A 26,359-nucleotide genomic window follows, 5' to 3' on the forward strand; every position below is an offset into this window, starting at 1 on the left:
CATAATGGTTGCCGGTGATTTTAACCTACCTGATGTTGCATGGTCCTCATTCAAACCGATAATTCACAGTGAGTCACTACTACATAGACCTATTCAAGAAATCGTGAATGCCCATCAGTTATACCAGCTTGTGACAGCCCCCACGAGGGTGTGCAGTACTAGTGCAAACGTATTAGACCTGTTTTTTTGCAATGATCAAACGCTTGCTTCCTCTGTTGTTACAGTACCAGGTATTAGTGATCACGAAGTTGTCCTTGTTAAAATGTGCTTAGCTGTAGCTCAACAACGAGCTTCAGGGCCCAGAGAGGTGTTTTTATATGAAAAAGAAGACTACGCTTCTATTTCAACAAAACTAGACGCTTATTTACCTGAGTTTCAAGAACTATGCTCGTGTTCTGACGTGAATGACTTGTGAAATGAGCTGAAAACAAAACTGTTATCTCTAACTCAAACTTTTGTACCATCGCGAGTCATATCAGCCAAACAACGAAAAGATAAACCATGGCTAAATAAGGAACTCCGAGTGCTCATAAACAAAAGAGATCGTCTCTATCACAAATATTGTCACACGTCAGACCTTGAAACATACAAACAGATGAAACTACTTGGTAAGAAGATAACCAAAGATCTGAGGAAAGCAGAGAGAGCATACTTGAGTAATCTGAGTATTAAGGTGAAAACTAACCCGAAACTCGTCTGGAAATACGTTAAAAGAAAGACAAAGGTTCCTGGTGGTATTCCTGATATAAACGATGGCACTAAATACTTGTCGGACAGTACAGGTAAAGCTGTAAAGCTGAATGCTTTAACCGGTACTTTCAAACTGTGTTTTTGGTTCCGTCAGCGGTTCAAACTACATGCAACACAGTAACGTTATCGGAAATGGCGGAGTTTGAAATTTCAGAACAAGGTGTTGCATCTCTTTTAAGAAACCTTAGTGCAAACTCGGCATCAGGGCCAGATCAAATCTCAAACTTCATTTTAAAGAACTGTGCCCTTTCAATAAGCCCATTTCTTACAGCTGTGTTCAGAAATTCTTTATCGCAGGGTGCATTACCTGATGACTGGAAACGAGCAAATGTAATTCCTATTTTCAAGAGTGGTGACAAGTCAAGTACTTGCAACTATCGGCGCATTTCGTTAACGTGTGTGTCCTGTAAGACACTTGAGCATATTATATACTCGAACTTGGCAAAGCATCTTCAGACTAACAATTTTTTCTGTCCAACACAGCACGGTTTTCGGTAAGGGTTTTCCTGCGATATGCAACTCGTAGAATTTACACATGACATCGTCGCAACGTTAAATTCCGGTAGCCAAATTGATTGCATTTTTTTAGACTTTAGCAAGGCTTTTGACACTGTTACACACTCGCTCCTTTTACTGAAATTATCGTGTCTCAATATGTCTGCTAACACAATGGCATGGCTACAAGCTTATCTCTCATGCAGAAAACAATGCACCATCATCGATAGCGTGTCGTCGTCACATGTAGACGTCATTTCAGGAGTTCCACAAGGCTCCGTCCTGGGGCCGCTTCTCTTTTTGATTTATATCAATGATCTTGCTGAATGCGTGGACAGTCAAGTGAGGTTGTACGCAGATGACTGCTGCATATATCGTGAAATTAAGTGCACTCAAGATTCCGAACAATAGCAGAAAGACCTTGACTCAGTAATAGCATGGTGCAGTACGTGGAAAATGCAGCTTAACGTGTCAAAGTGCTGTGTCATTAGGTTTACCAAGAAAAAGCAGCCTTTTATCACAAATTACTTCATGGAAAGGATACTATTATCCATGGTAAATGAATACAAGTATCTTGGCATTGTCATCAACAACACACTATCGTGGAATGATCATGTTCGCATGGTATCAGTTAAAGCCAGTCGCGTGCTGAACTTCCTACGCCGCAATCTCAGAACTGCCCCCTCTGTTCTTAAACAAGTTCTCTACGTGTCAAATGTACACCCGATTTTAGAATATGCTTGCACTGCCTGGGACCCGGCCGCAAAGTTAAATATTGGTGCATTGGAGCGCATTAAGAAACGGGCCGCCCGGTTTGTGACGGGTGATTACGACTTCACCAGAAGGTCTAGCAAAATTGTTAGTTCACTTGGTTGGCCGTTACTCTCCTCAAGGCGTAAATATATCAGGCTATGTCTTTTCTACAACCTAATAAACAACGAAACTGGGATCGATAAAAACAAATACATCAGACCACCAACATACATCTCATCACGACGGGATCATCCTTTGAAAGTGTGTGAATATATGTGCCGAACATCAACGTATTCAAATACTTTTTTCCTAAAACTATTCACGAATGAAACGGTCTTCCAAAAAACATTGTGACCGCCCCTTCCACAGTGTTTCCTTCCCTTTTAAAGGAGTATGTGGTCACATAACGATATTGTATGCTGTGATTTAGGTGTTTTTGATTTGTTTTTATTTTTTGAGTGCCGTGCAATTCAACTTGTCCCCACTCATTTAAATGTACTTTAAATTTGTAAACCCCCCTACAACAATGCCCCCAGAGGGCGCTGTAGGTATATGTATAAATAAATATAAATGTATAAATAAATGGATGCATACTCCAATTTAGGTCTGATAAGAGCACTATACGCTTCAAGTTTAACATTCACAGTAGCCTTTGTGGGCTTCCTTTTTAAGAAACACAGTTTCCGAAAGACAGAAGCGCAGATTGACAAAATTTGTGCACGCCACATCATGTCACTTGAAATGGTGATCTCCAAATACCTAAATTGCATTATTGATTGAACGGGAGGACCATGAATATTGTAGGTAAATACACTGGAGTTTGTTTTTCGTGTTATATTGATGAGCACTGTTTTATCAACGCTTAATTCCATGTACCATGTTGTGCACCAATATTCGATGTCGCAAAGAGTTTGCTGTAAAAGGTTACAGTCTTCAGAGCAGGTTATTTCCTTAAATACAAGACAGCCAGGTATTTTTGCACTAACACATGTAAAAATGATTGTGGCCCCAACACACTTCGCTGCGGCACACCAGAAATAACATTGAGCGTCCCAGATACACTGGATTTAACTTTAACGAACTGTTTTCTGTCAGTTAAGTGGCAATCCAATATTATGTGATTTCGGAGGTAAATTACTATGCAGAACCTTATCAAACGCCTTGGAGAAATCAAGTAGTAGTACATCAGTTTGTCCTCATCGATCCAGTACTGAGGTGAGTTCGAGGAGAGTTGTCACCAATTGCGTTGTCGTGAACAATCCCTTGCAGAAACCATGTTGGCAGGGAGACAAGATGTTATAATCCGTTAAAAAGCATCAAATATTGTTGGCACTAGGTGCTCTAGTAACTTTCAATTCGCTGAAGTTGAAGATGTCAGCCTGTAATTAGAAACTATTGAATTATCTCCTTTCTTGTGAATGGCCACAACATGAGCAATCTTCCAGTCATCCGGAACCTCACAACTGCGCAATGATCTGTTGAATAACTCTGCCAAGAAATTGCTTATTTGTGCCGAATAGCACTTTAAAAACGTATTTGAAATTTCGTCTGGTTCTATTATTTCTTTTAGTGCTCAGTTTTCTTAGTAAAATCAAAACACCTTCGTTTGTGACCATAGGAATGTCCACATCTTTAGGAATAGGTACTGGTAGGGGATCATAAGCTACTGAAGGTGTGAAGACGCTGCAAAAGTATTTATTAAATGTCTACGATATTAAAAAGCTGTTAGTTTCATATCTCCCGTCAAGCCTAACTTCATTCACAGTTTCGTTGGTTTAGACGAGAATTCACATGAATTTAGCCAGATCTTCTGTAATGAATGAATGAATCTTCTGTAATGAATGAATCTTCTGTAATGAATGAAGGCAAAGTGACTTGATAGTAATGTGTCCTAGCGTCATTTTGTTTAGTTGCCAAATTTCTCTTCAAAGCATCGATGGTCTCAAGAACTGCGTCACTTTTACTCCAAGTCGTTTGATCATGCGTTTAAGGTGAATAATCTCCCGAGTTATCCATGAATGTTTACGATTTCTGCGTACCTTGTGAATTGGGACAAACTCTTGGACGGAAAACAATACCGAATGTTTAGATTGCGTCCCCAACACATGCACATCATCATGTATGCTATAGATTAGTGCACTCTCCAAGTAACCTGTGATTGATGTATCATCTGCAAAGTCAAAATAATTGATACTAACTCCATTTGTACGTAAATGCACTACAGAACACTGATAAGGCCAGGAAAAAACAATAAGCTGTAGTCTGACACTTCATTTTCAATATTAGCAACACCATTTAAAAGATATTGCTTACAAAAACTAAGTACAACACAGCTCTGTTTCGCGTAGGTTCACAGATAATTTGTTCAAGGGTCAAAGCTAACATTGCGTATAAGATAATATCACTCGATTTAGATTGCCCGTAAGCTAAATTGTTCCATTTCATAGCTGGAAGGTTGAAGTCACCTGTAATGATGTGTTGTGTGCAGTTCAAAATAAGATGGTCGTACAGTTTTTCAAGAAAAGAATTTGGTACTTCCAGGGGGAGAGGATTGTAGCAATTGTCATCGCTACAATCCTCATCCAGAGTCTTTGTGCCCTGGACGCTCTGCAGGATGTTATCAATCATCATTTCCACTGATGTCCACATCGCCTCATCACACTCGACATATTCATCCAATGTGGCTGAGGGATCTCTCAATGTGACTGAGCTGCTCGACCACCTTGCTCCAAAGCTCGCTGCAACTTACATCCGCTGCCGGTTCATCACTTTATTGTTCACCACCTGTTATTAGCCCAGTCTTCTTCCAGCAGTTTTGAAAGGTGGAGGATGTGACGCTCCGCCATGCGCCTGCGAGAATTTCTGCAGCTTCTCGCATGCTCATGGCTGTCGAGCACTGTACATGCAGCTTTATAAGCAGCCGCTGAACAAGGCGCTTTCAGAAATGCCACTTCAGGCTCCTTATTTTTTCTCGATCCAGTGGCTGAAGTGCACTCTAAGCTCGGTATAACGAACCCAGATGTAATGAAATATAGCTTATAACGAAGTATATGAACTTGCAATAGATACTGTATTAGGAATATACCTTAATAACAAATTTTTGAATAAACAAACTCATTTTCGAGTAAGAGGCAACTTTTTATAATGAAGTTTGACCGTACTGATGTGCAGTTTGGTGGCAGGAACCGAAGACACACATCAGTAAGCCAAATGTTAACATTGTGTGCCGAGCAGTTGTTGACAATCATCAAAATGTGCCCCCTTCCATCTTTTTGTTTACCGTCAGCAGCCCCTCAAAAAAAGCTTGCGGGTCATCCAGGCATGCTCATTCGGCCGATACTCGCAAGGCAGCGATGACACTACATTTTTCATGCAGTGCGGCTTCGAAAACCTCCCGATTATATAAGAGGCTCTAGCTTTTCAGTGTCATCTGCATTGCAGCAATCCAGCACAGTGACTCATAGCATCGACTGTTTACCACCTTTGCACTGTTCTCCTTTAAAATGCATAGTCTTGTCTGGGAGCAGCTGATAAAAACAAGTAGTCTCATCTGCATTGAAAATAGCAGCCACCGCGTAAGATGTGACCATTTCGTGGAAACTCTCCTCCATCCACATGGCTGCTGCGGCTTGATCAGCTGCATTCTCTCACCAGACACAGTCTGCCAGGTCAAGCAGTTTGGTTGGCGAAAACGGTGAAGCCAGCCCGAAGACGCTTTGAAGTCGGTGACCTCGAGAATTGTAGCAAACTAGCGCGCACCTTGTCCTATAGCATTGGGCCTGAGACGGGCACATTCTGTGCTCTCACGTCTTTAAATCAAGTAAGCACTGCTGCGTCAATGTCTTGATAATCGCAAAGCTGCAGTTGCTTCCTTTATGGGGCAAGCTGAGATTCGTGCTAGTGCTTGAAGACCTTCTCTTTGTCTTTGAGAATCGTGGAGACCCTTGAGTGTCTCTAGTAATAAAGTTTTACTTTATACAGGGGTGATGCAGCTAAAATAAAATTTGGAGCAATTCTTGCAGCAGCAAAATCTTACTTTTGGAGCACAAAAATCCAAATTTGGAGCAGGTTTTGAAGAACAATGCATTCATTTTTATCATGAAGGACCAAATTTGGAGCAGTATGAAAAAGAAGTCTTACATTTAGAAAATTAATATATATACAAAACATTCAACATGCCCTAAATCGGGATGTGAGAGCACTGCCATTTCAATGAAATTAGTATTTTTAACCACCTCACTGAGCAAATAATGATGACATCCACATTAGCATTTGACACGTCTGACTCTGTGAATTCAATGTGGATCTGCCAAGCTGGCGACCTCGAAATTCAGGCGATTCGTAGGATGGAAAAAAAACAAAACAAAAACAAAAACTGGCACACACATTTTTTTATAGGGCGTCAGAAATGTCACACACTGCTTCAAATGATTGCCACTAACCTTTTCAGACGTCATCGATCTTACTAGTACTCGCAATTATCAATTATCAAGACACGCAATAAAATGCTGCTTGTTCATTTCTGTTTGATTCATGAAAAAAAGAACCGTCGGACGTTACTATTCGGAATGGCGCAAGTGGTTCAAAAATTCAATTTTCGCGTGGTTACATGGGACAGGTGCCATCTAGTGGGAAGCAGTTGAAACAAAAGCAAATGTAGCCTCGAAGCCAATGGCGGCAAATTGATCAATGGCCGTTGTTGCTGCTATGGCTCCCGCTGCTTTCAGTCTGTGGCTACTAGCGTAGTAAAGCCGGGCAACATTGTGTATGGCAACAGTGACACGAGTCAGTCCGCTTCTTGAGGCGGGTAATTTGAAGTTGGCTAACCCGATGTGGAGCACTAAAACGTGATTTTATTTCAAAATAGACCCTTCCTTGGCACAAAAAGTAACAGTACGAGGTTTCTAAACCGCTATTTCAACAATCAACTTCGACTTGATAGTTGACTTTAGTGTCCCTTTAAGCATCGTTTTGCACGGGTTGGAACAAGTTATGAAATGCTCCCCTCTTTTTATTTTTTTTTCCCCTATGGGATTAATTTTAGGGCACAACTTCTTGGCTCACTAGCAAGGCGCATTCGTCCAGATAAAGTAACAACGGCGAGCGCTTGCTGGCCCAGCGATGGCACCAGATATCTATCGCCGGGACGATGCAACTTCAAAACAGGAAAAGTTTTTACGTACCGTTGCTATGGCAACCAACGGGGTCGCCGGCAAAGCCAATTTTCGTAACAGGTCGAGTCTGTTCACACGCGAGAAACGTGGCATGCGCTTCAAGCTTTAGTTGCTAACATGCCATAGCCATGTTTGCTGACTAGGAAGTTCATATTTCCTGCGAAGCATTGGTGGCTACAGTAACATTTTTTTGTTTTAAAGTTGCGTCGTCCCGCCAATAGGTATTCGCAGCGGTCAGTGGACCGATGGCCCAAGGCTTTGTTACTTTCTCTGGTCGATCACGTGTTGCGAGTGCTCTGACCTTATGGAAATATATCTTACACCCTGGTTTAGAATTAGGGTCTGCGCGCTTGAATTGATTGATGATGCAAACTACAAGCAGATAGCCAATGTGGCGAAAACTTTGAGACTGGAAGGGAATTTAGGTAAAGCATGGTGCGATTTCAGCAATTTCATGGTTTTGGCACAGCTTGGCGCTATAGTAGAAAAATGTGCCAAATTGGCGCAATCAGCGCAGCTGTTGCACCATGTGTATAGATTTCTTGAACCTAGGTAGGTAGCCACTTCCCCGCAGAGGGACCTAACAGGCCCTCTATATATATATATATATATATATATATACAGTCGAGCCCACATATAACGGCCCCACTTAAAACGAACTTTCGCTTAAAACGAACAATATCCGCATGACCGTGAAAATATACATTGGTTCAATGGCACAAAATCACACTTACAACGAATGTATCCGAGCGCCGCTGATCGGTTACAGCGAACGAAGTGAGCGGACTGCCGACTTGCCGGGAAACCGATTTCGACCACTGATCAGGCATCGGCGAGGTGCCCATACATTCTTATTGTTAAACGCCAACCTTGCCTCCGCGCCCCTGTAGTTGCCACTCTCCCCGACCGCTTTTTGTTACGCACCCCTCCGTCCTTTGTCGCCCCGCTACTCTGAGAACTCCGCATCGCCAGATGAGGCCCGTGTTTTCACACTGCCACCGACTTTTCGAAGACCGGTCGGCCGTCTACCCTGTTTTTGATTGCTGGTACTGTCGTTGGCTTCGCCGGCCTGGAGTGACCAGACCATTTGCCAACATCGTCGGCCACCGACTGTATCCGATAGTCTGCGTCTAATGCACGCGCGTACGCTACCCCACCGACTCTGACAATTTGCGATTCGTTTCGTGAGTAGGGCTTGTTCTCGCTCACTTCCCACTCAACTCAGCATGCCTTCAGCGTTGTGGGGAAGCGCGAAAACGGCTGTTAATTTGCATGGAACGAATAGCGAAATATCCAAGTTGATAAGGCCACGCAAACCCGCCAACGCAACAAAACAATTTTTTGACCACGGTCGTCGATTCTTCGAACACCGCCGCGCACACCGATTCAGGCGGCCATGCACTCTTTCCAAGTTTTTCTATGAGTTTCGCGGACCTTTCAAGCAAGCTAACCAACCTGCCTCCTTCCCGTGTGTTTTGGTTTTCAAGGTCGCCCTCCCGCCGCACCCTGCACCCTCTTTATCGCAACTCCTTGCCCTTCTCTCGCAAGTCTGCTCTCCTCTCTTGATCACAAGCCATTCGCCCGTCTCCACCGCTCCGCGACGCCCGCCACGCTGGCTTAAATTAGTTTCGTTTTCTGACTGGAAACAGGCCCAGAGCTGCTCCACGCGTTCTCGCATGTGTGTCGCATGTGCGCGTCCTGCTCGCTCTTGGTGTGCGTGTGTGGTCAGGATAGCGAACGGGAGGCCTTGCACGCTTTTTCCAACGGCTCAACAAAACGTCGAAAGTGGGACCGCTTGGCTTGGGCGTCATTTGCACGTTAGGTGCCGCGTTGCTGAGCGCTTGATCATAGATGTTGACCACCTGGCAGCCAACTTGCCGCTTCGGGCATACCGGTATTCAGCTGTGGAGATGGTGAATATTTCCTGGGCGGCGGTGACGGCTACATGTACGCGAAACTGTTTTCGCTAGGCCGACTTCGTCGACGCCGGGCCCGATGCCGAGCCTGAAGCTTCCGAACAGGACCACTGTGGCGGCGATTTGTGGCAGCGCGTCGTCGACTTCAACCTAGGAGAGCGGGTGGGACATCTGTTGCGATGGTTTAATTACGACCGATGACGATGCCAACACTGCGGAACCGTGCACGGATTAGGGCATTGTGAATGAAGTAAGTGGCGAGAGCGATTTCGAGGAATTCGATTGCGAGAACGACGAAACTTTGGAGCCAGTGCCTCATGCAGCTTATGCCACGGGCTTCGGCGAATGAGCACCTTGCTGTTTTAAATAAACTCGAGACCGCCCTTATCGCTTCTACTCTTCGAAACACGTGCATCACGGACTTTTTGGGGAAAAAAAAGTTTGTGTTATCACTCGCAACTTTTTTTAAAAGCTGTGTTTCATTTACTACGAACTTCGAGATACAGCGAACGGATGCCGCGTCATGCTCAGGTTCGTTATAGGCGGGCTCGACTGTATATATATATATATATATATATATTGTAAGGCAACGTTTTGGCTGCAAGATATTTCTTTTACTTGCCGAGCCTCTGCCCCACAACACAGGTCAGACTGATGATGATGAGTATCTACATATAATAAGATGACGTGTATGAATAATGCTCACACTTATTTTCCCCCCACGCATAAGCGGCCAGCCCGGACGCGTCTTAGACGGAAACAGAACGTCGAACGAATGGCTTCAGACGCGATACGTGAACAATCTCTGAACCACGACAGCGACGATTCGAAGAAAGGTCAGTGGAAGTGACACGATAGTTCACTGGGGACATTTGTTCATTGATTGTATATGGTCCAATGAAGCGTGACTGAAACTTGTCACACAATCCTGGAGTACGAATGGGCGTCCAAAGCAACACTTCATCCCCGGGACTGAAGGAGACGTCGCGATGAGAGCTGTCGTAGCGTTGCTTGCGATCTTGCTGACTGGCTTCTGTATTAAGGCGAGCCCGTTGCCGACATTCTTCGAGCCTTGTGATGAACTGCTCTGATACGGTTGCTGAGGCGTCGGTTGGCACATTTAGGAAAGAGACGTCGATGGTGAATGTCGATGAACGGCCGTACACGAGATAGAAAGGCGAGTAGCCAGTAGTTTTTTGAACAGCGGTGTTATGGGCAAACGTCACAAAAGGCAAAATCGTATCCCAGTTGTCGTGGTTTGGTGCGATGTACATCGACAGCATGTCTGTTAGTGTCCGATGAAATCTCTCTGTCAGCCCATTAGTTTGGGGATGGTAGGCTGACGTCATCTTATGTACTGTGCCACAGGTTGTGAGCAGGGTTTCGATTATGGTGGACAAGAACGTCTTGCCGCGATCACTCAGGAGGACGCGAGGTGCGTCGTGACCCAATACAATGGCATTGAGAAGGAAGTCTGCGACGTCTGAAGCAGAACTTGTGCGTAGTGCAGCAGTCTCTGCGTACCCTGTCAGGTGGTCGACAGCAGTCACAATCCAACGATTACCTGCTGGCGTGATGGGGAGAGGTACGAGTAGGTCTATGCCAACGATGGCAAATGGAGTCTCGGGACACGGGATAGGTTGTAGAAGGCCAGCAGGAGACGAAGTTAGTCGCTTCCGCCGTTGACACAGATGGCAAAATGCGAGGTACTTGGCCACAAAGGTAGAGATGCCCGGCCAGAAGAAACGGTTTGTGATGCGGCTTTGTGTTTTGTGAAATCCCAAGTGGCCTGCACATGGGTCGTCGTGAAAGGCTTCGAGGACCTGATGATGTAGCGAACGCGGAAGTACTGGAACCCAGCGGTGTCCATCAGTAGTGTAAACGTAACGATGAAGCACATTGTTATTGAGCTTAAATTGCCGTAGTTGTCGGTGCAATCTAGCATTAGGAGTAGGTGATATGCCATTTAGGCGTTGGATAATGGGATTGCAATATGGATCGTCACGCTGGCGTGTGGAGAAATCGGTGTAACGATTTGAAGCCGGCGTGTCGATAACTGCAAGGTGTGATAATGTGAGGGGTGACTCAGTACCTTGCCCACCCGACGAGCAATAAGCTGACGTACTTGATGATGAAAGTGGAAGGGCGCAGCGAGAGAGAGCATCTGCATCTTGGTGTCTTTTGCCAGACTTATAGATGACGTCAAAATCGTACTCTTGTAGGCGGAGCACCCAACGACCGAGGCGACCAGACAAGTTTCTCAGTGTCGATAGCCAGCACAAGGCGTGGTGGTCTGTAATAACTGTGAAGTGGCATCCGTAAAGATACGGTCGAAATTTTTGTATGGCCCAAACGACAGCAAGGCACTCCTGCTCAGTTATGGAGTAGTTCTGTTCAGCAGCCGTAAGAGCACGACTAGCATAGGCTACAACTCTTTCCCGTGAAGTGGCATCTCGCTGTAGAAAAACTGCACCAACGCCATGACCGCTCGCGTCGGTGTGTAGACATGTAGGTGCGTTCTCGTCGAAATGGCACAGAACAGGGTCGGACGCTAAAGCGTTCTTGAGGGCTTGAAAGGCACGCTCGCAGTCGTCGTTCCAAGCGAACGTTGATGCGGATGTCAGCAGCTTGTGCAGTGGCGACGCAATGGCAGCAAAATGACTAATGAAGCGGCGGAAGTAGGATGCCAGGCCCAGGAAACTTCATAGGTGTTTCTGATTTTCTGGTCGAGGGAAGCGTATCACGGCAGCAACCTTTTCAGGATCCGGACGCCATCTTTGCTGACAAGGTGGCCCAACACCTTCATGTTCTTGTTGGCGAAATGGCATTTTTTTGTGTTTAGCTGAAGTCCAGCCCTAAACTCATCAAAACTTCGTCCAAACAATGAAGATGCTGACGAAAAGAGGAAGAGAAAATGACGATGTCATCTAGATAACAGAGACATGTTTTCCATTTTAGGCCGCGTAGAACTGTGTCTATTATGCGTTCAAACGTGACAGGAGGGGAAAATAAGTGTGAGCATTATTCATACGCGTCATCTTATCATATGTACATACTCATCATCATCAGTCTGACCTGTGTTGTGGGGCTGAGGCTCGGCAAGTAAAAGAAGTGTATTGCAGCCAAAACGTTGCCTTACAAGTGGTGGAGAGTGCTTTCCGGTCCTCTGGTACCTGCAGTGCTTTTTCGTTATCTTCGACTACGAACCATTCCTGGAGCTTGGGTCGGGTCGCCGCCTGCGCATTCACTCTACGGTTATGTCGCAAGACGAGCACAACACGGCTCCACCTACCCCGCACCTCCACCGCTTGTAAGGCAACGCTTTGGCTGCAAGACACTTCTTTTACTTGCCGAGCCTCTGCCCCACAACACAGGTCAGACTGATGATGATGAGTATCTACATATGATAACGCGTATGAATAATGCTCACAATATTTTCAAATTAGTAAAACCAAAGAATTCGATGAATCAGGAGGTGCCACTCTGGTGAAAGAAGTGCAAGCTATAACTTCAACCCACTCATTGCCCCCATGCCCGTTCATGGAGCTACAACTTCAGCCCACTCATCATCCCCAAGCCTGTTCAGGGGGTAGCCCTACAATGTATTCGCTAAAACAGCTTATTGCATCACCAATTCACTTCCGGAAAAATTTTTAGAATCTGTTCGGTACTAGTGAAATTACAGAAATTTTTCGCACGCTGCAATTTTATTGTCTCTAATTTCGTTCTGACGAAAGCGCTGGAAGGTAAGCAGAAAGAGGTGACACGGAGAAAAAAATGTCACATGCACTTTGTCATTTCGAACACTTTTTCTCTCTTTTTTTTTTTTTCTTCAAGTATGCGCCTTTTCAGTGCGACTGCGCACGTGCGCATGGACAAGTCTCAGCCTCTCACGGTGGCCTCAGTAACGACCGAGCGGGCCATGCTCAACTCAGCCAATGGCTGAAATGGCTGATTTGAGCATGTGACTAGTGATTTCTGAACTTGTGGCATCATTTATCGGGAGAACAGAAAGCAATTTTTAACTGATCTTGAATATTAGTTACCGTATTTACTCGCGTAATCCTCGCACCCCCCACATCGCCCAACAAAAATGCGATTTCTTTTTTTCCTCGAGTAATTATCGCATCCCCGAAAACTGCTGCAATAATGTCGTCTGCTCTTTCCAGCCATTGATGATGATAGCGCATGTCATCTGGCGCCATCTCTTAAGCATCAAGCGTACTATTGCACAGAGATTAAATCCAACTCAAGCCATGCCGAAGTGGCCAGTGCGCGTTGCGGCGTGTTTTGTATGTTGCGTCGGCAACCCTGTCAAGTTATGAGGCGATACTGAAGCTGTACGGCTGCTTGCAAGTTGCAAGTGATAGATAATGCACTAAAGAACGGCAACAGGGCCGCCGGTAGGCCCTTCGGAGTCTACGAGTTTTGTGTTCGCTACTGGTGATGGCTGCTGAAAGCCACCAAGACGCGATGGGCTTGCCGTGTGCCTAAAACTGGGATTGATGGTAAACTTTATTTCTTAAAAAGAAAACTGAGGGCAATTCTGTTAAATAGCCATCAGCCCAATACTGACGTCCCACGCTTACCTTTTGAGGGCTCCTGTTGAGCAACGAACGCCACTGCTACGCCCGCAACGTCCGCAAGCTTTGCGTATGGTATTCTAATTCTCGACTATTTGCTTCCACTTTTTGTGTCTCAATTAAATCTTGTCTTGTGTTGAACCTCTGCTTTTATTGTTGAGGTAAGTTTTAATTAGTACTTCTTAAAGCTTGCTGTTAGTTGCTGGTGCGAGAATCCTGATTTGCGGCCACTTCGTTTACTTTTTCGCTCTGTACGTTTTCGTAGAAAGTTTTCCCTGCGTAATTCTCGCACCCCCCAACTTTTCATCGGTTTTCCAGCAAAAAAAAGTGCGAGGATTATGCGAGTAAATACGGTAATTGCTGGCTGCGCACTGCGCTATAATATTTGGCTCGCGTGTTCTCAGAAGCCTCAACTACCTATCGGCAGCGTTTTCTGACCATGCTTAAAAAGTGTTGCAGGGCCCCGCTTCTTAACTTTGAGGAAAAGCTTCGCAGCAGTGCTGATTTCCCCTGGATATGTGCTTTCATGAATTCGCATCCTTACACTGCAGCAAAACAACCTTTACCGGGGGTTACATGCAGATTAATACACGCCTATTCGTTCAATGTGAATACTTCAAAATTGTTAATAATTTAAATTCAAATCGAACTGAATTCGAATATTTATACAAGCCTAGCATTATCCAAACAACACAGGTCCAATGGTTCGCACAAAGGTCTGTAAAAAATCACTATGTTCCCAAAACGGTCAAATTCAAACCGATTCTGAAAGTAAAGTGGCTGAACAACTACTAGAAAATGCAGGGTGATCGAAAAACAAATTCAACATGCAAAAATCAACGATCCAACGCATCAATCACCGGTGATCGATTTGAATAGTCTTGGTAACAAAAAGGTTGAAGGACTCATGAAAAGAAAGTGAAGGTGCCCAGTAGTAATTTTCCCTGCTTCAATAAAAATTAGACCATGCCCATTCTGAATTATTTCAGTGCAGTGTCCAGTCTATAATTAATCCCACCTGTTTGAAATCACTTTTTGGGCCATGCAGTACCACCGGCTATCGTAGGCACTAACGTGTGACATCAATGAGACGCTATACTAAGAGAAGTTATAAACACAGCGTTAGCTTTCTTTTGCTTTAAAATAATATATTTATAAGCACCTGAAAAAAATATAAAGCAACAATTTTCGCACTTTGAGTTGTCTCTTGTGCAAGCGCTGCAAGTGATCTCCTTAGTTCCGCTTTCAAGTACAGAGGGGTCCACTGTTAAAGGGAACACGGAGAACGTGTCATCTGCTCGGCGCCACCGCCGGATGACCTCGGCAACTAGTTTTGCGCAGAAGCAGTGAATGCTGTGGGTGGCACTCCTTTGTCGTTTCCTTCAGTTGCGGCTGCGCTTCCACTCAAGGCATAGTGCGGTCTAAGTCGCGAAATCTTAAAAATAATTGCTTTCCTTAGATCTAGAAGGAAAATCACGGGAATTAAGTATATTCAGATAAATGCAACCTCACACCAGCCGGATTGCAGTCTTTCGTTCCCCTTCTCGTTAAATAAAGAATTGCCCGCTTTGAGAAACCTTTCTTCTGGCATCCGTTAAAGGCGCTTGTAAATTCTTTGTTCAGCTTACGCACTGCAACAGCTCGAATCTGCATTAGTCATATCAAATACGTGCTCCACAAGCAAGAATATTTTTAATATAGTTAGACGAAAAAAATTTCTGCGTAAAAAAGAAGTCATGTTCTTTAATCACCAAAAATATCAACACGGTACTATTTTACATAAACTAATTTTTTTTTTCAGTTTTGTGACAGCTTGAGCATGGCCATGCAGCCTACGGACAAATTTCAAAGCACTGGAACCGTTAGCTTTGCGACGAGCTGAAGCACAGCCGCACCTCTGGCAGACGACGCACGAGCGCCGCCCAGAGCGCTCACTGCTCCTGCGCGAGACTAGTTGTCGCAACGGGACAGCGGTGGCACCGAGCAAGCGACACGCTCTGCGATGTTTCCTTTAACAGTGGACCCCTCTGTACATCCAGGATTAGTCACGTGTTGCCTTTGCTCGTTTAGCGCAGCATCCCAGCTTTTATTCTTACTGATTGCATTAGATTGTGTCTTTCGGTATTTTTTCGGTGGCTTAGTCCTCGCTTGACTACTTTGTGGATTGTCAGACAATGCTGCACAACTTATCGAAGTGGACACAGCCGTCATTACATCTCTTTGGTTCTGCATCAAAATGGTACTTTTACAGCTATTAAGTGAGCCCGGATGATGAAACGAGCCGAGGCATAGTACGAAATGGATAGCCAGGATTCTGGACACACATAGTTGAAAACTTTCAGAAAACATTCCACGACCTGTTCATGGAGATACAGCTTCAGACCACTCATCACCCCGCCTATTCATGGGGAAGCCATGAACAGCTATGAACCTCCACAGAAATGCGACCACCGCAGCTGGGATCGAACCCGCGACCTTCAAGTCAGCAGCCGAGTGCTATAATGCTGTACAACCACGACAGACAGACAGAAAGTAAAGAGCTCTGATATTGAGGTTATGTCCTTTCGTAATTGCGAGCCTACATTTACTCCTCCACCTGTGTTTCAAGGCAGCACATAGACATTTGGCCACCAGCTAAATCTAAGCACATAAGCCGCTAGCATTACGCCTCCTCCACTGAAATGCAGCTGTAGCGGCTGGAATTCAATTGCGCGACCTTCGTGTCAACAGTTGAGCATCACAACTAGACCACCACAATGGGTAGAACTTTCAACAAGATGCATTACTATTGGCCATACATTCGCTTAGGTAGTAACAGATAAAACATAAAAGGTACACAGGCTCACATCTTTTCCAGGATGTTGTACGCGGGCAGCTGCTGACATCTCTCATCTTTGAACAGTGTGGCCAACATACGTGACCTCTGTTGACCTGAAAATGCACGGCACAGTTTGAAGCATAAGCCTCGCAAGAATGGAACACAAGTAATAAAGACTGAACAAGACATCGTTGTGCAAAACAAAGGTGATAGGGAACACGCTATTATGAATAAAAAACGCCCACATTTGGACTGCCTTCTTGGCAGAAACAAAGCAGATGTGCAACAGCTCAAGTAGAATTTTGAAGAATTTTAGGAGCAGCAAAATGTTACTTTTGGAGCACTAAAATCTAAATTTGGAGCAGATTACGGCAAAAAAAAAAACCAAACAAGACAGCCATCATTTTATCACAAAAGATTAAACTTAGAGCAGTATTAAAAAGGCTTACATTTAGAAAAAGAAGCATGCACAAACCTTCATACATACCTAAATTGTACAAAGTGAAAATGCGCACTGCTACTTCAACCAAAGTAGTTTTTTTTTAAGCACCGCCTGCGTAAGCAGTGATGAAGTACACATTAGCATTTGCCACACCTGTCAAATATTTAGACAGACTCTGCGAATTCAATGTGATTCTGCCAAGCTGGCAACCCTGAAGTTCTGCAGATTCGTAAAACCAAGAAATAGGAGTGGCAAAAAAACCGTGCAGTTTTTATTTAGGGCTGCAGAAATGTCATACATTGCTCCGAACGATTACCTGTAACTTCTTTTAGGTGTCAGAGGTTATACTGCATAGTACTCACAATTATGCAGTGTAAACATGTATAAGTGATTGAAAAAAATGTGTCTTTCGACTAGTGCTAACATCCCCTTTAAAACCTAGGTGCTTATTCGCAAGTCACAGCTTCAGCAGCGTTCAGCACGACTTAAAACGAAGCCAAGAAACTTTCAAATCGCTACATCCCCTCTCCACCTTTTTTTCTTTCACAACGGGGTTAAGTTTGGGGCACAACTTTATGGCTTGCTTGCAAGGCATGTTCTACAAGATAAAGTAACAATGGCCCGCACCCGCGCCAACGGGCGCGCGGTGTGGTTACCTTATTAAGTTGAGTGTGTCTCCCGAGTGTCCTGACCTGGTGTGTGTGTGTGTGTGTGTGTGTGTGTGTGTGTGTGTGTGTGTGTGTGTGTGTGTGTGTGTGTGTGTGTGTGTGTGTGTGTGTGTGTGTGTGTGTGTGTGTGTGTGTGTGTGTGTGTGTGTGTGTGTGTGTGTGTGTGTGTGTGTGTGTGTGTGTGTGTGTGTGTGTGTGTGTGTGTGTGTGTGTGTGTGTGTGTGTGTGTGTGTGTGTGTGTGTGTGTGTGTGTGTGTGTGTGTGTGTGTGTGTGTGTGTGTGTGTGTGTGTGTGTGTGTGTGTGTGTGTGTGTGTGTGTGTGTGTGTGTGTGTGTGTGTGTGTGTGTGTGTGTGTGTGTGTGTGTGTGTGTGTGTGTGTGTGTGTGTGTGTGTGTGTGTGTGTGTGTGTGTGTGTGTGTGTGTGTGTGTGTGTGTGTGTGTGTGTGTGTGTGTGTGTGTGTGTGTGTGTGTGTGTGTGTGTGTGTGTGTGTGTGTGTGTGTGTGTGTGTGTGTGTGCGTGTGTGTGTGTATTGTGATGAGCGAGACAGAGAACAAGAGACAACACCCGATCCTGGGCCAGCTGTTCTTATTCTGTCTTCATCTTCCTCTACCTTCCCTTAGGTGCCCACGCGCCGAAGCGCCAGCGTCTTTCTTGGTCATGACACTCGGCCATGACTGCGCGCGCGCGGAGCTGGCGGCAAAGTTTCTGGTGGATGGCACTGGCTGCCTCGAGTTGGTCACTCTTTTGCACGCCACGATGTATTTTGAAAAAGTGCTGTGGACTCAGGCGGCCGGCACTGGCTGCCCCGTTGCGGCCGATGCTCTCGACCGCGGTTTGGTCCCGGTATCTGCCAAAGGTAGATCTGGCGGTCGATATAGAGGCTGCATCTCGGAGGTCGGCCTTGGCCAGCTGACACTGGGTGCCAGAGTCTTCCACAAGTCTACCGGGAGGTCAGGACTGGCTGCTGTCTGCATCTTGAGCACCAACTTTCTCCTCATGATTTTGGTCAGTGACACCAGCAGTGGTTACCTTGGGCTCTACCGGCGCCACGGCGGTTCAAGCATAGGCGATGCTGGTGTCTCCACTTGCCTCAGTAAAGGTGATATTGGGGCTGGCTTCTCTAACTGAGCTGTATGAGGACTGGTATCAGCCTCTTCCACTGACATGATGGCATCGCGTATCGGCGCGGGTACTGAGAGCAGCAGTGGCGTGTTGCACCTGCGTCTGACGTCATTCGTAGGACAGGCGGAGAAGCTTTCTGCCGCGCGGCTGGAGGGCTCCGAGGAACCGTCGAGGTGTTACTCCACTTCAGCTCGGTGTGCGAATGGGGTTGCGTCGGTGAAGGGCAATGCAGCACAGTCGAGATGACTCTCTGCGGCTGTTTCGTTGGAGCAACGCCCTTCAAGAGGTCCGACTTCGGTAGCAACCTCTGGCCGCAGCGAACTTGCTTCAGGAACTTCTCGTGTGGTAAGCTGCAGCGCATAGCTGCAAAGCCTCTGGATCTTTCTCCTCGATACTGGCCAGGTTGGACGGGGTGGTGGTGGAGAGGTGGTAAGGATTACGACCGAAAGCAGCTATGAGCTTGCAGCTCCACTCCGCCCATGACTGCTGCTTCCAGCCTTCATACCGGTGCCAGGCCGCTACACCTTCCCGAAGACGGTCTACAGCCACGGTCTATTTCTGAGATTCTGTCCAGGCCTCGCGCATTGCTATCGCGTTGACGGTTGACACCCAGCTGTCGGCGTCGTTCCGGACCCCATGGAATTCCGGTAGTTCGCAGACAGCTGGTGATTGTGAGGTGGCAGGTGGCAACGCAGAGATCACCGACGCGAAGCAGTCGAGCTGGTGTGAGAGCTCGATCAGAGAAGACCGAAGCTCCCTGTGTTGCTCTGGTGTGCTTGCCTCAAGGTCGTATGAGGCAGCTACATCCAACACAGCGTTAATGTCACACAATGCTGGCAACATTGTAGGAGCTCGCTCGGCGATCAACGCTGTCAGTTTGTTATCTCGGCGCGTTGCAGTGCGATGGTACACCGCAGCTCCACGGCACTGTCGCACGAGGCTTCTGAACCACTTTGGTTCGCGTCCGTGAAGTACGTGGTTTTAGTAGTACTCACGGTGGTGTCACACACGTCCAAGGAAGCATGAACAGCATTTCTTGGTGGCTCATGTGTTGGAAGAGTACCGGACTGGGAATGCAGGCCGTGGGAAGCTTGAACAGCATTCCCAAAGGACAGAAGCCCGTGTGTTAAGGCCGCGAAGTGGTAGCATAGTGTCCATTGGGTGATGCCCTGGTACCACAGAGGAGGCATGGACACTGTCCCCTGATGGTCCGATGGGCAGCTGAAGCGGCGGCCGGATTGTTGACTCCATCGCCGAAAAAGCTGAATGGCATTCCTGGATGGAGAAGCCCGCACTGCCGACGAACCACGAAGACACGTACCAGTGGCTTCCCACAGAGGGTTCACTTGTCGGCTTGCGCTGCCGAGGAGGCCTTGACGCCATCCTCAAGCGGCGCTTATCACGGCTGTCCTGGATGACGAAGCCGGGACGTAAGACTTCTTCTTCGTCGACTGCGCCATTGTGATGAGCGAGACAGAGAACAAGAGACAACACCCGATCCTGGGCCAGCTATTCTTATTCTGTCTTCATCTTCCTCTACCTTCCCTTAGCTGCCCACGCGCCCAAGCGCCAGCGTCTTTCTTGGTCATGACAATATATATATATACATACATATACTCATTAGGCCAGGACACTGGCAAAACGCGATCGACTAAATAACACCGTGGCTTAGGATTAGGGTCTGTCCGCTTGGACTGATTGATGATGCAAACTGTGGGTGGCCAACATGGCCTCCATTCCTCGCTCAAGCTAGCGCAACTAGAAATATTTTGAGGCTGGTTGGGCATTTTGGCGCAGTGTGGCGCAATTTCAGCAAATTTCATGGTTTTGGTGCAGCTCAGCGTAAAAATGGTGCAGCTCAGCGCAATTTGGTGCAACTGGCACAGCTGTTGCACCCCTCAACAAAATGAAAATAATAGCTCACAGTAAATGACTACAGAATTTAACCAACTATAACATCGCCTTTCACTACAAAAAAAAATTGTTCCAGAAATTGCCTTTTCGGAGATGTTGGTAAGAAAACTTAAACTACATCTATGAAAGCCTATGGCAATAAGTTAGTGTTATCTGTGTGATCCCCAAGATTTCGACAAAATGAATTCTTACCTGAACGGATGTCACGCACCTTTCAACCTTTGATTACAAAACCTCACTATTGCGCAGTTATTGCACTAGCACAAAGAAATTGGCAACATTTAGTCTAAGCACAGGCTACCATTGTGTCAGTTAAGGTTGAGGCATTGTTCAATAAATATGCCAACGCTATCAATTGATACACCAATAAGCCACACCAAACATGTGAGAGACTGTACTATATACTAGGACACTACAACCACGTAGATGACATGCCACAGTTCATACACAGCAACAGAGTGGTGCCCGAGAGCCACAAGTGATGAGTGAAACGGATAGATGTGAAAGTAAACATTCCCTCCCCCTTTTTTTTGATTGCCAGGATAAAAATATTTAGGGTTTAACATTACAAAACCACCATATGAAAGTGAGAGTAGTGGAGGGCTGCGGAAATTTCGTCCACCTGGGGCTCTTTAACATGCACCTAGATCTAAGTATACAGACCTAATGCATTTTCACCTACGTCAATATGCAGCCGTGCAGCAGCGATTTAATCCCAATTGCCAGAATTCAAGGCATACTGCACTCTTGTTGGTAAAAATATGATGTATTAAATTTTCCCTTAAAAATCCTTATTATGTCTAAACTAGTTTCCTCGTACTTTGAGCCTGTAAAAAGTGAATGCGCACAATTAGCTTTCAAGGCACGTTCGAGTTGAATAAATAGCAGTGCTCCTAAATAAAGCAGTGATGTGTTTAGCTATTCCTTTCACATCATCTGCGCAAGTCTGCAGCAGTAGAGAAAGCACTCACCGGCTGAGGCCAGGATGGTGCAAATGAGTGCATTCCTGAGAGCAGTCATTCGCTCATCCTCGTGAATTATCGGCTTGTACGAGAGCTCGTTGTACCGCTGAGCCGCCTCGATGAATTTGCGCCTGTAGTCCAACACCCTGGCGTAGCACACCTGCCAACAGGCATTGACAGTACCACATTTGATACAACAGCTCAAGTTGCTTGTTCTTTGCACCTTGTAAAGCAAACTGAAAAACTATCACTCTTTAATTAGGACAGAAACATTTCAAATTAAAAGCTAACCACAAGATAAGTGTTGCAATTACAACAACACATAATGCTAATACCTGCTCTCTTATGCCTCAACCTGGGAAGATTTAGAAATTAGAGATCAGTTTCTTATGTCAAGGCATTTGAGATAATACCTTAACGTAAGAAACTGAAGCTCTGTTTTAGTCCATTATTTGGCCATAGGTCCAATACTTGAAGAGAAAAAATGTCAGCTTGCATATTTGAAACAGATCAAGTGCAACTGCACAGTGACGAATGTTTACAAAAGTGGATAGGATAGTGTTTTTCATCTGCACTATTCTATCTACTTATCTGTCTGCGTGCCAGTGAACTTCAAGTCCTGTGCAATTATGAATCATAACCGATTGGATTGGGTCACCATTTTGTGCCAAGCTTACACACATTACTGACTCCTGTCGGAAGTCCCAGAATTCAACAGGGTCCATTTTCACTCATTTCAGCAATAAAAGGGTGGCTTCTTTTATTCTTTTAGGGGGGAGAGGGGTTCTCGGAGCAGTAATTTTATGGCTCCGCCTATAGCTCTCCTTTCAATATGCTCAGAGTGTCAAAGCTCTTGACACTGCACTGCTCATATCTTTCTACACTAGAGACACTTATAAAGAACTTCCTTGAGAATATGGCAGCACTGCACAAAATACTCAGCATGCTAGAAAAATGTTTTAGCACTGGCCTAACAAACCTCCGAAGCCTTTTTCGAGGGACTGGTATTTCTTTCCTCACAGTAATACTCAGGGGTGAGTGACGAAATTCCCTCTCATAAAGTTTGTGGCCGCAAAGTAACGTTATCTACACACACACACACAAACACACACATGCACACGCACTCGCTGTAAACCACAGAGAACAGCTTGCAATGATGTACAGTCATACAAGAAAAAAAAAAGCAGGAATGAGCATCACATAAAAATTCTGAAGCCCAGCTATGGGGGCTAAAAGGGGAGGTGGGAGCATTGCAGCCAGCACGCACGGCGACGAGTGTAGCAGTTGTTTATGCCGAGAGATGGCGCACATGTACCTTCTCAGTTCATTCTCTCTGGTAAGAAGCACAGGCAGTGTGTATCGTATACGCCTCCGCTGCTATGTTTGCGCTGTCGATGAAATATGAAAGCATTCCCATGGCGTTAATAACATTGCGCAAACTTGTGAAGCACCAAGCACACAGTTTCACGCTCAGATGCTCAACTTAGTTCGTTTCGGCCAGAAAAGCAAGCGTCAAAGCCTGTTTATGCTATTCTGAGCTACGAGGACCAGTTAACAGAACGGCAGCAGGCCATTGTGCAAACAAATATGTGAACAATGATAAGAGCAACTTTGGCTTCAACAAAAACGTCTTTGCTGCCATCGTGAAAAAAAACAGAAAACAAAATGTATGGGCGAGTTTTATGGGCATGGACGCATTTTGATTGACGAGATGGAGCTTCTTGAAAGCCTCAAGATGACAAGCAGTTGGTTTATTGAAGGCTTCGTCAATCTGGGTGACGACACTCTCTTTGACCAAAGCACACAAACATGTAATCGCGGTCTAGTAGCATTGTGGCAGCCATTTTCAGAAAGCTTTAGCCAAATATTGGGATTACAGCAAAATCTCGTTAATTCGACCCCCATTAATTCGAAATTTCAGTTATTTCGGCCACGCCGTAAAATGTACATTGTTCCATGACTGAAAACCCTCATTAATTCAGACAAATTTGGCCACGCTTCGGTTAATTCGAACGCCCGACCAAGGTCGAGTCAGGGCAGGGAAGCAGCAGCGGATTCTGCCAGCCAAATCGGCAGCGCACCTAGACAACTTTGGGATCAGATTGCGGCCTCTAAAATTCAAAACTTCGTCCATGGGTAGTACATCTCGGAGGCACAAACATGCTTACAGCTCTTTCAATGACACACACACGGTATACGTATTATGTGGCACATGTATATTTATTTTGCCAGGCAACTACTTCGGGATCCGATGAGTTAAGCTTCTCCACTCTACTGCACCGTTGAGCAGCATTTGCACCCTCCTTCTCCATGGCTATGCCACAGTGGCAAGCGCGAGTCAGAGGCGCTATCAAGCGGCTCCAGCGCAGTGTCATATGGCGACTGCAAAGGGAAGGCGTGCGCGTCGGCGTCCATATGTCTACCAAGGCTATGACGGCACTCCTCTGGAAAGCGCACACCGGCGGCGGCGAGTCGCGCGCGGCCACGGCCGAGTGCGAGGGAGGTGCTGGCTGCGGTGCGTGACACCACTGATCGTCCGCGCAGCGCATCGAATCGCGCGCACACAGGCGGCAAGCCGCGCACGACGGCGGCAGAGTATCATTGCGCATTCGCAGACCATTGCCACGCGGAATTGGCTCACCGAGGCCAGTGTAGACAAAAAAAAACACATGGTGGGTTAAACAACCAAAATGAAAGGAAGTTCACCGCTACTGTCATCAGCAATGGGCCACCTAAGGATTTGCCTTTCCTTTTTTCTTGCGCGTCGAACACGTTTGCATGACGGTTGAGTGGGATTGCTCACTTCCAGTGTGGTTTAAATTTTTTATCTGTACGTGATCAGTGTCATCTGCAGTCTTACTGTTTGCTGTTTTTTGAAAAGTTTGCCGGTTCTCATTTCGTTTTTACCACCGTGCGTTTTTTTTTTTTGTGTGTGGAAGTGTTGTCTACTTCGTGCGTGCGCGTGTGACCACCGCAGAGCGACGCCGGGATGGCTTCCCCTCCCTCTCCTGCGGCCCCAACTGCCCCAACTCTTGCGGCGAAGAGGGTGAAGTACGAAGCAAAGGATTTGGCTGTAAAGGTAAAAATATGGAAGGTGCTGCCAGCAGGAGCATCTCGAAAAGAAGTGATGGAAAAGTGCAATGTGAAGAAAAGCACTCTGAGCACTTACGTGAAGAAGAAAAGATTGTGCAAGTGTATGACGGAGACATGTTTGGCGACCGAAGGAAGAGGCTTCGAACGACAGCACATCCCAAGCTAGAAGCGCTGTTGCGCTGGATTGCCGTTTCGCGCGATGCATGTTTGCCCTTGAGCGGCCCCCTTATCTGCGCACAAGCAGAGAAGTTCACGGTGACCATGAACACTGACTCCTTTAATGCGTCGGAAGGCTGGTTCGACTGCTTCAAAAAGCGACACGGGCTGGTGTTCCATAACGTGTGTGGTGAAACAGGTGCGGTTGACAAAAGTGTTGTGCAGGAGTGGCAGTCTGGACTATCCGTGAGCCTTATTACGTGTGAGCCATGCAATATTTTCAACGCTGATGAGACAGCGGTGTTCTATAAGGCTCTGCCTGACAAGACAATCGCGTTTAAGGGGGACCCGTGCGTCAGTGGAAAACGAAGTAAAAAACGCGTGACAGTCCTGGCTGCTAACATGACCGGCACCACAGAGCAGCTGCCGCTGCTATTGATCGGGAAGGCTGCGAAGCCAAGATGTTTTAGGAATATTAAGCAGCTGCATGGAGTAAGGCAAGCAGTACGAAGTAAGCCTGCTAAGCGCAATCCACATGCTGACATACGTGTGGAACAACACACTGCCTGCAGTAGTCGCAAACTGCTTTAGGCATAGCGGCTTCGTGCGCGACGCTACTGATCCGGGTATGGTGGCCAATGAGAAAATCGGTGAAGAGAAAGATAGCTGCTATGTGAGCATCATGCCAGTTGGTGTACCCCTGGGCGATTTTTTCGCAATTGACAGCTATGGTGCCGTGGCTGGCACAGTGACCGACAGCGATATCCTCGTCAAAGTTTTGGACGGCGAAGCGTAATCATCTGACGAGGACGTAAGTGATGCTGACGAGCCTCCACGCCACACAAAGACGGAGGCTGCGCATGCGTTGGCCGTTTTGGAGGACACATGCATGCTTTCCTCGGACAGTGTGTGCGGAAAAGCCTCACCCTTGTGAGTTTTTCGTAACCGCAGATGGAACACCCTGGATTAGGAGTATACAACGACAGTTAGGGTTAATTCGGACATTCTCTGTGGTCCTGTGAAGTCCAAATTAATGGGGTTTTACTGTATTTGGATTCCACGAAAATGTAAAGACAAAACGCATGCTTGCGAAGATAACTGATGCGACACTAGCCGCTGATAAGCCTGACCCTTCTGAGGATTTTGTAACTGCATATGGAGCATCCTGGATTAGGAGTATACAACGACAGTTAGGCATCAAACGAACATCAAAGTCCATTTTTCACAAAGTAAAGCACTCAGGCCTGCATATCACACCAGGAGTGTGCACTTCTTATCAGCCTTTAAACTTGTGATGCGCTAAAGGGAAAGGAGAAAACAAAACAGTGATGACACAGAAAGATGCATAAACAACTACTTTATTTTGATCGACCTGATGTATGAAAAAAAAGAAAAGAGAGGAGGCTACCCATGGTGCTGAACCTACAGAGATGCTTTCCCGTTTTAATCAAACAGAGAGGGAAATTACCAAAGCTTTTTACAGTCGAACTCCTTTATAACAGACACTGATGT

The 26,359-nt window shown here is 46.1% G+C and overlaps 1 protein-coding gene and 1 pseudogene across 2 annotated transcripts in view; one reads left to right on the plus strand and one right to left on the minus strand.

The window, feature by feature from the left end:
- The window catches only part of LOC119163075 (uncharacterized), a 392,637-nt pseudogene that overhangs the window by 155,689 nt on the left and 210,589 nt on the right, over positions 1-26,359 (plus strand).
- CSN4 (COP9 signalosome subunit 4) overlaps positions 1-26,359 on the minus strand; it is a 99,490-nt gene that overhangs the window by 38,296 nt on the left and 34,835 nt on the right. For both annotated transcript variants that reach the window (XM_037415000.2, XM_075874325.1), the window contains exons 6-7: positions 21,608-21,758; positions 16,518-16,602 (exon numbers count right to left, since the gene is read on the minus strand). In XM_037415000.2, coding sequence (XP_037270897.1) covers positions 16,518-16,602; positions 21,608-21,758 — 236 coding nt within the window. The remainder of the gene's footprint in view (positions 1-16,517; positions 16,603-21,607; positions 21,759-26,359) is intronic.

This window comes from Rhipicephalus microplus, chromosome 9 (assembly GCF_043290135.1).
Source record: "Rhipicephalus microplus isolate Deutch F79 chromosome 9, USDA_Rmic, whole genome shotgun sequence".
NCBI lineage: Eukaryota > Metazoa > Arthropoda > Arachnida > Ixodida > Ixodidae > Rhipicephalus > Rhipicephalus microplus.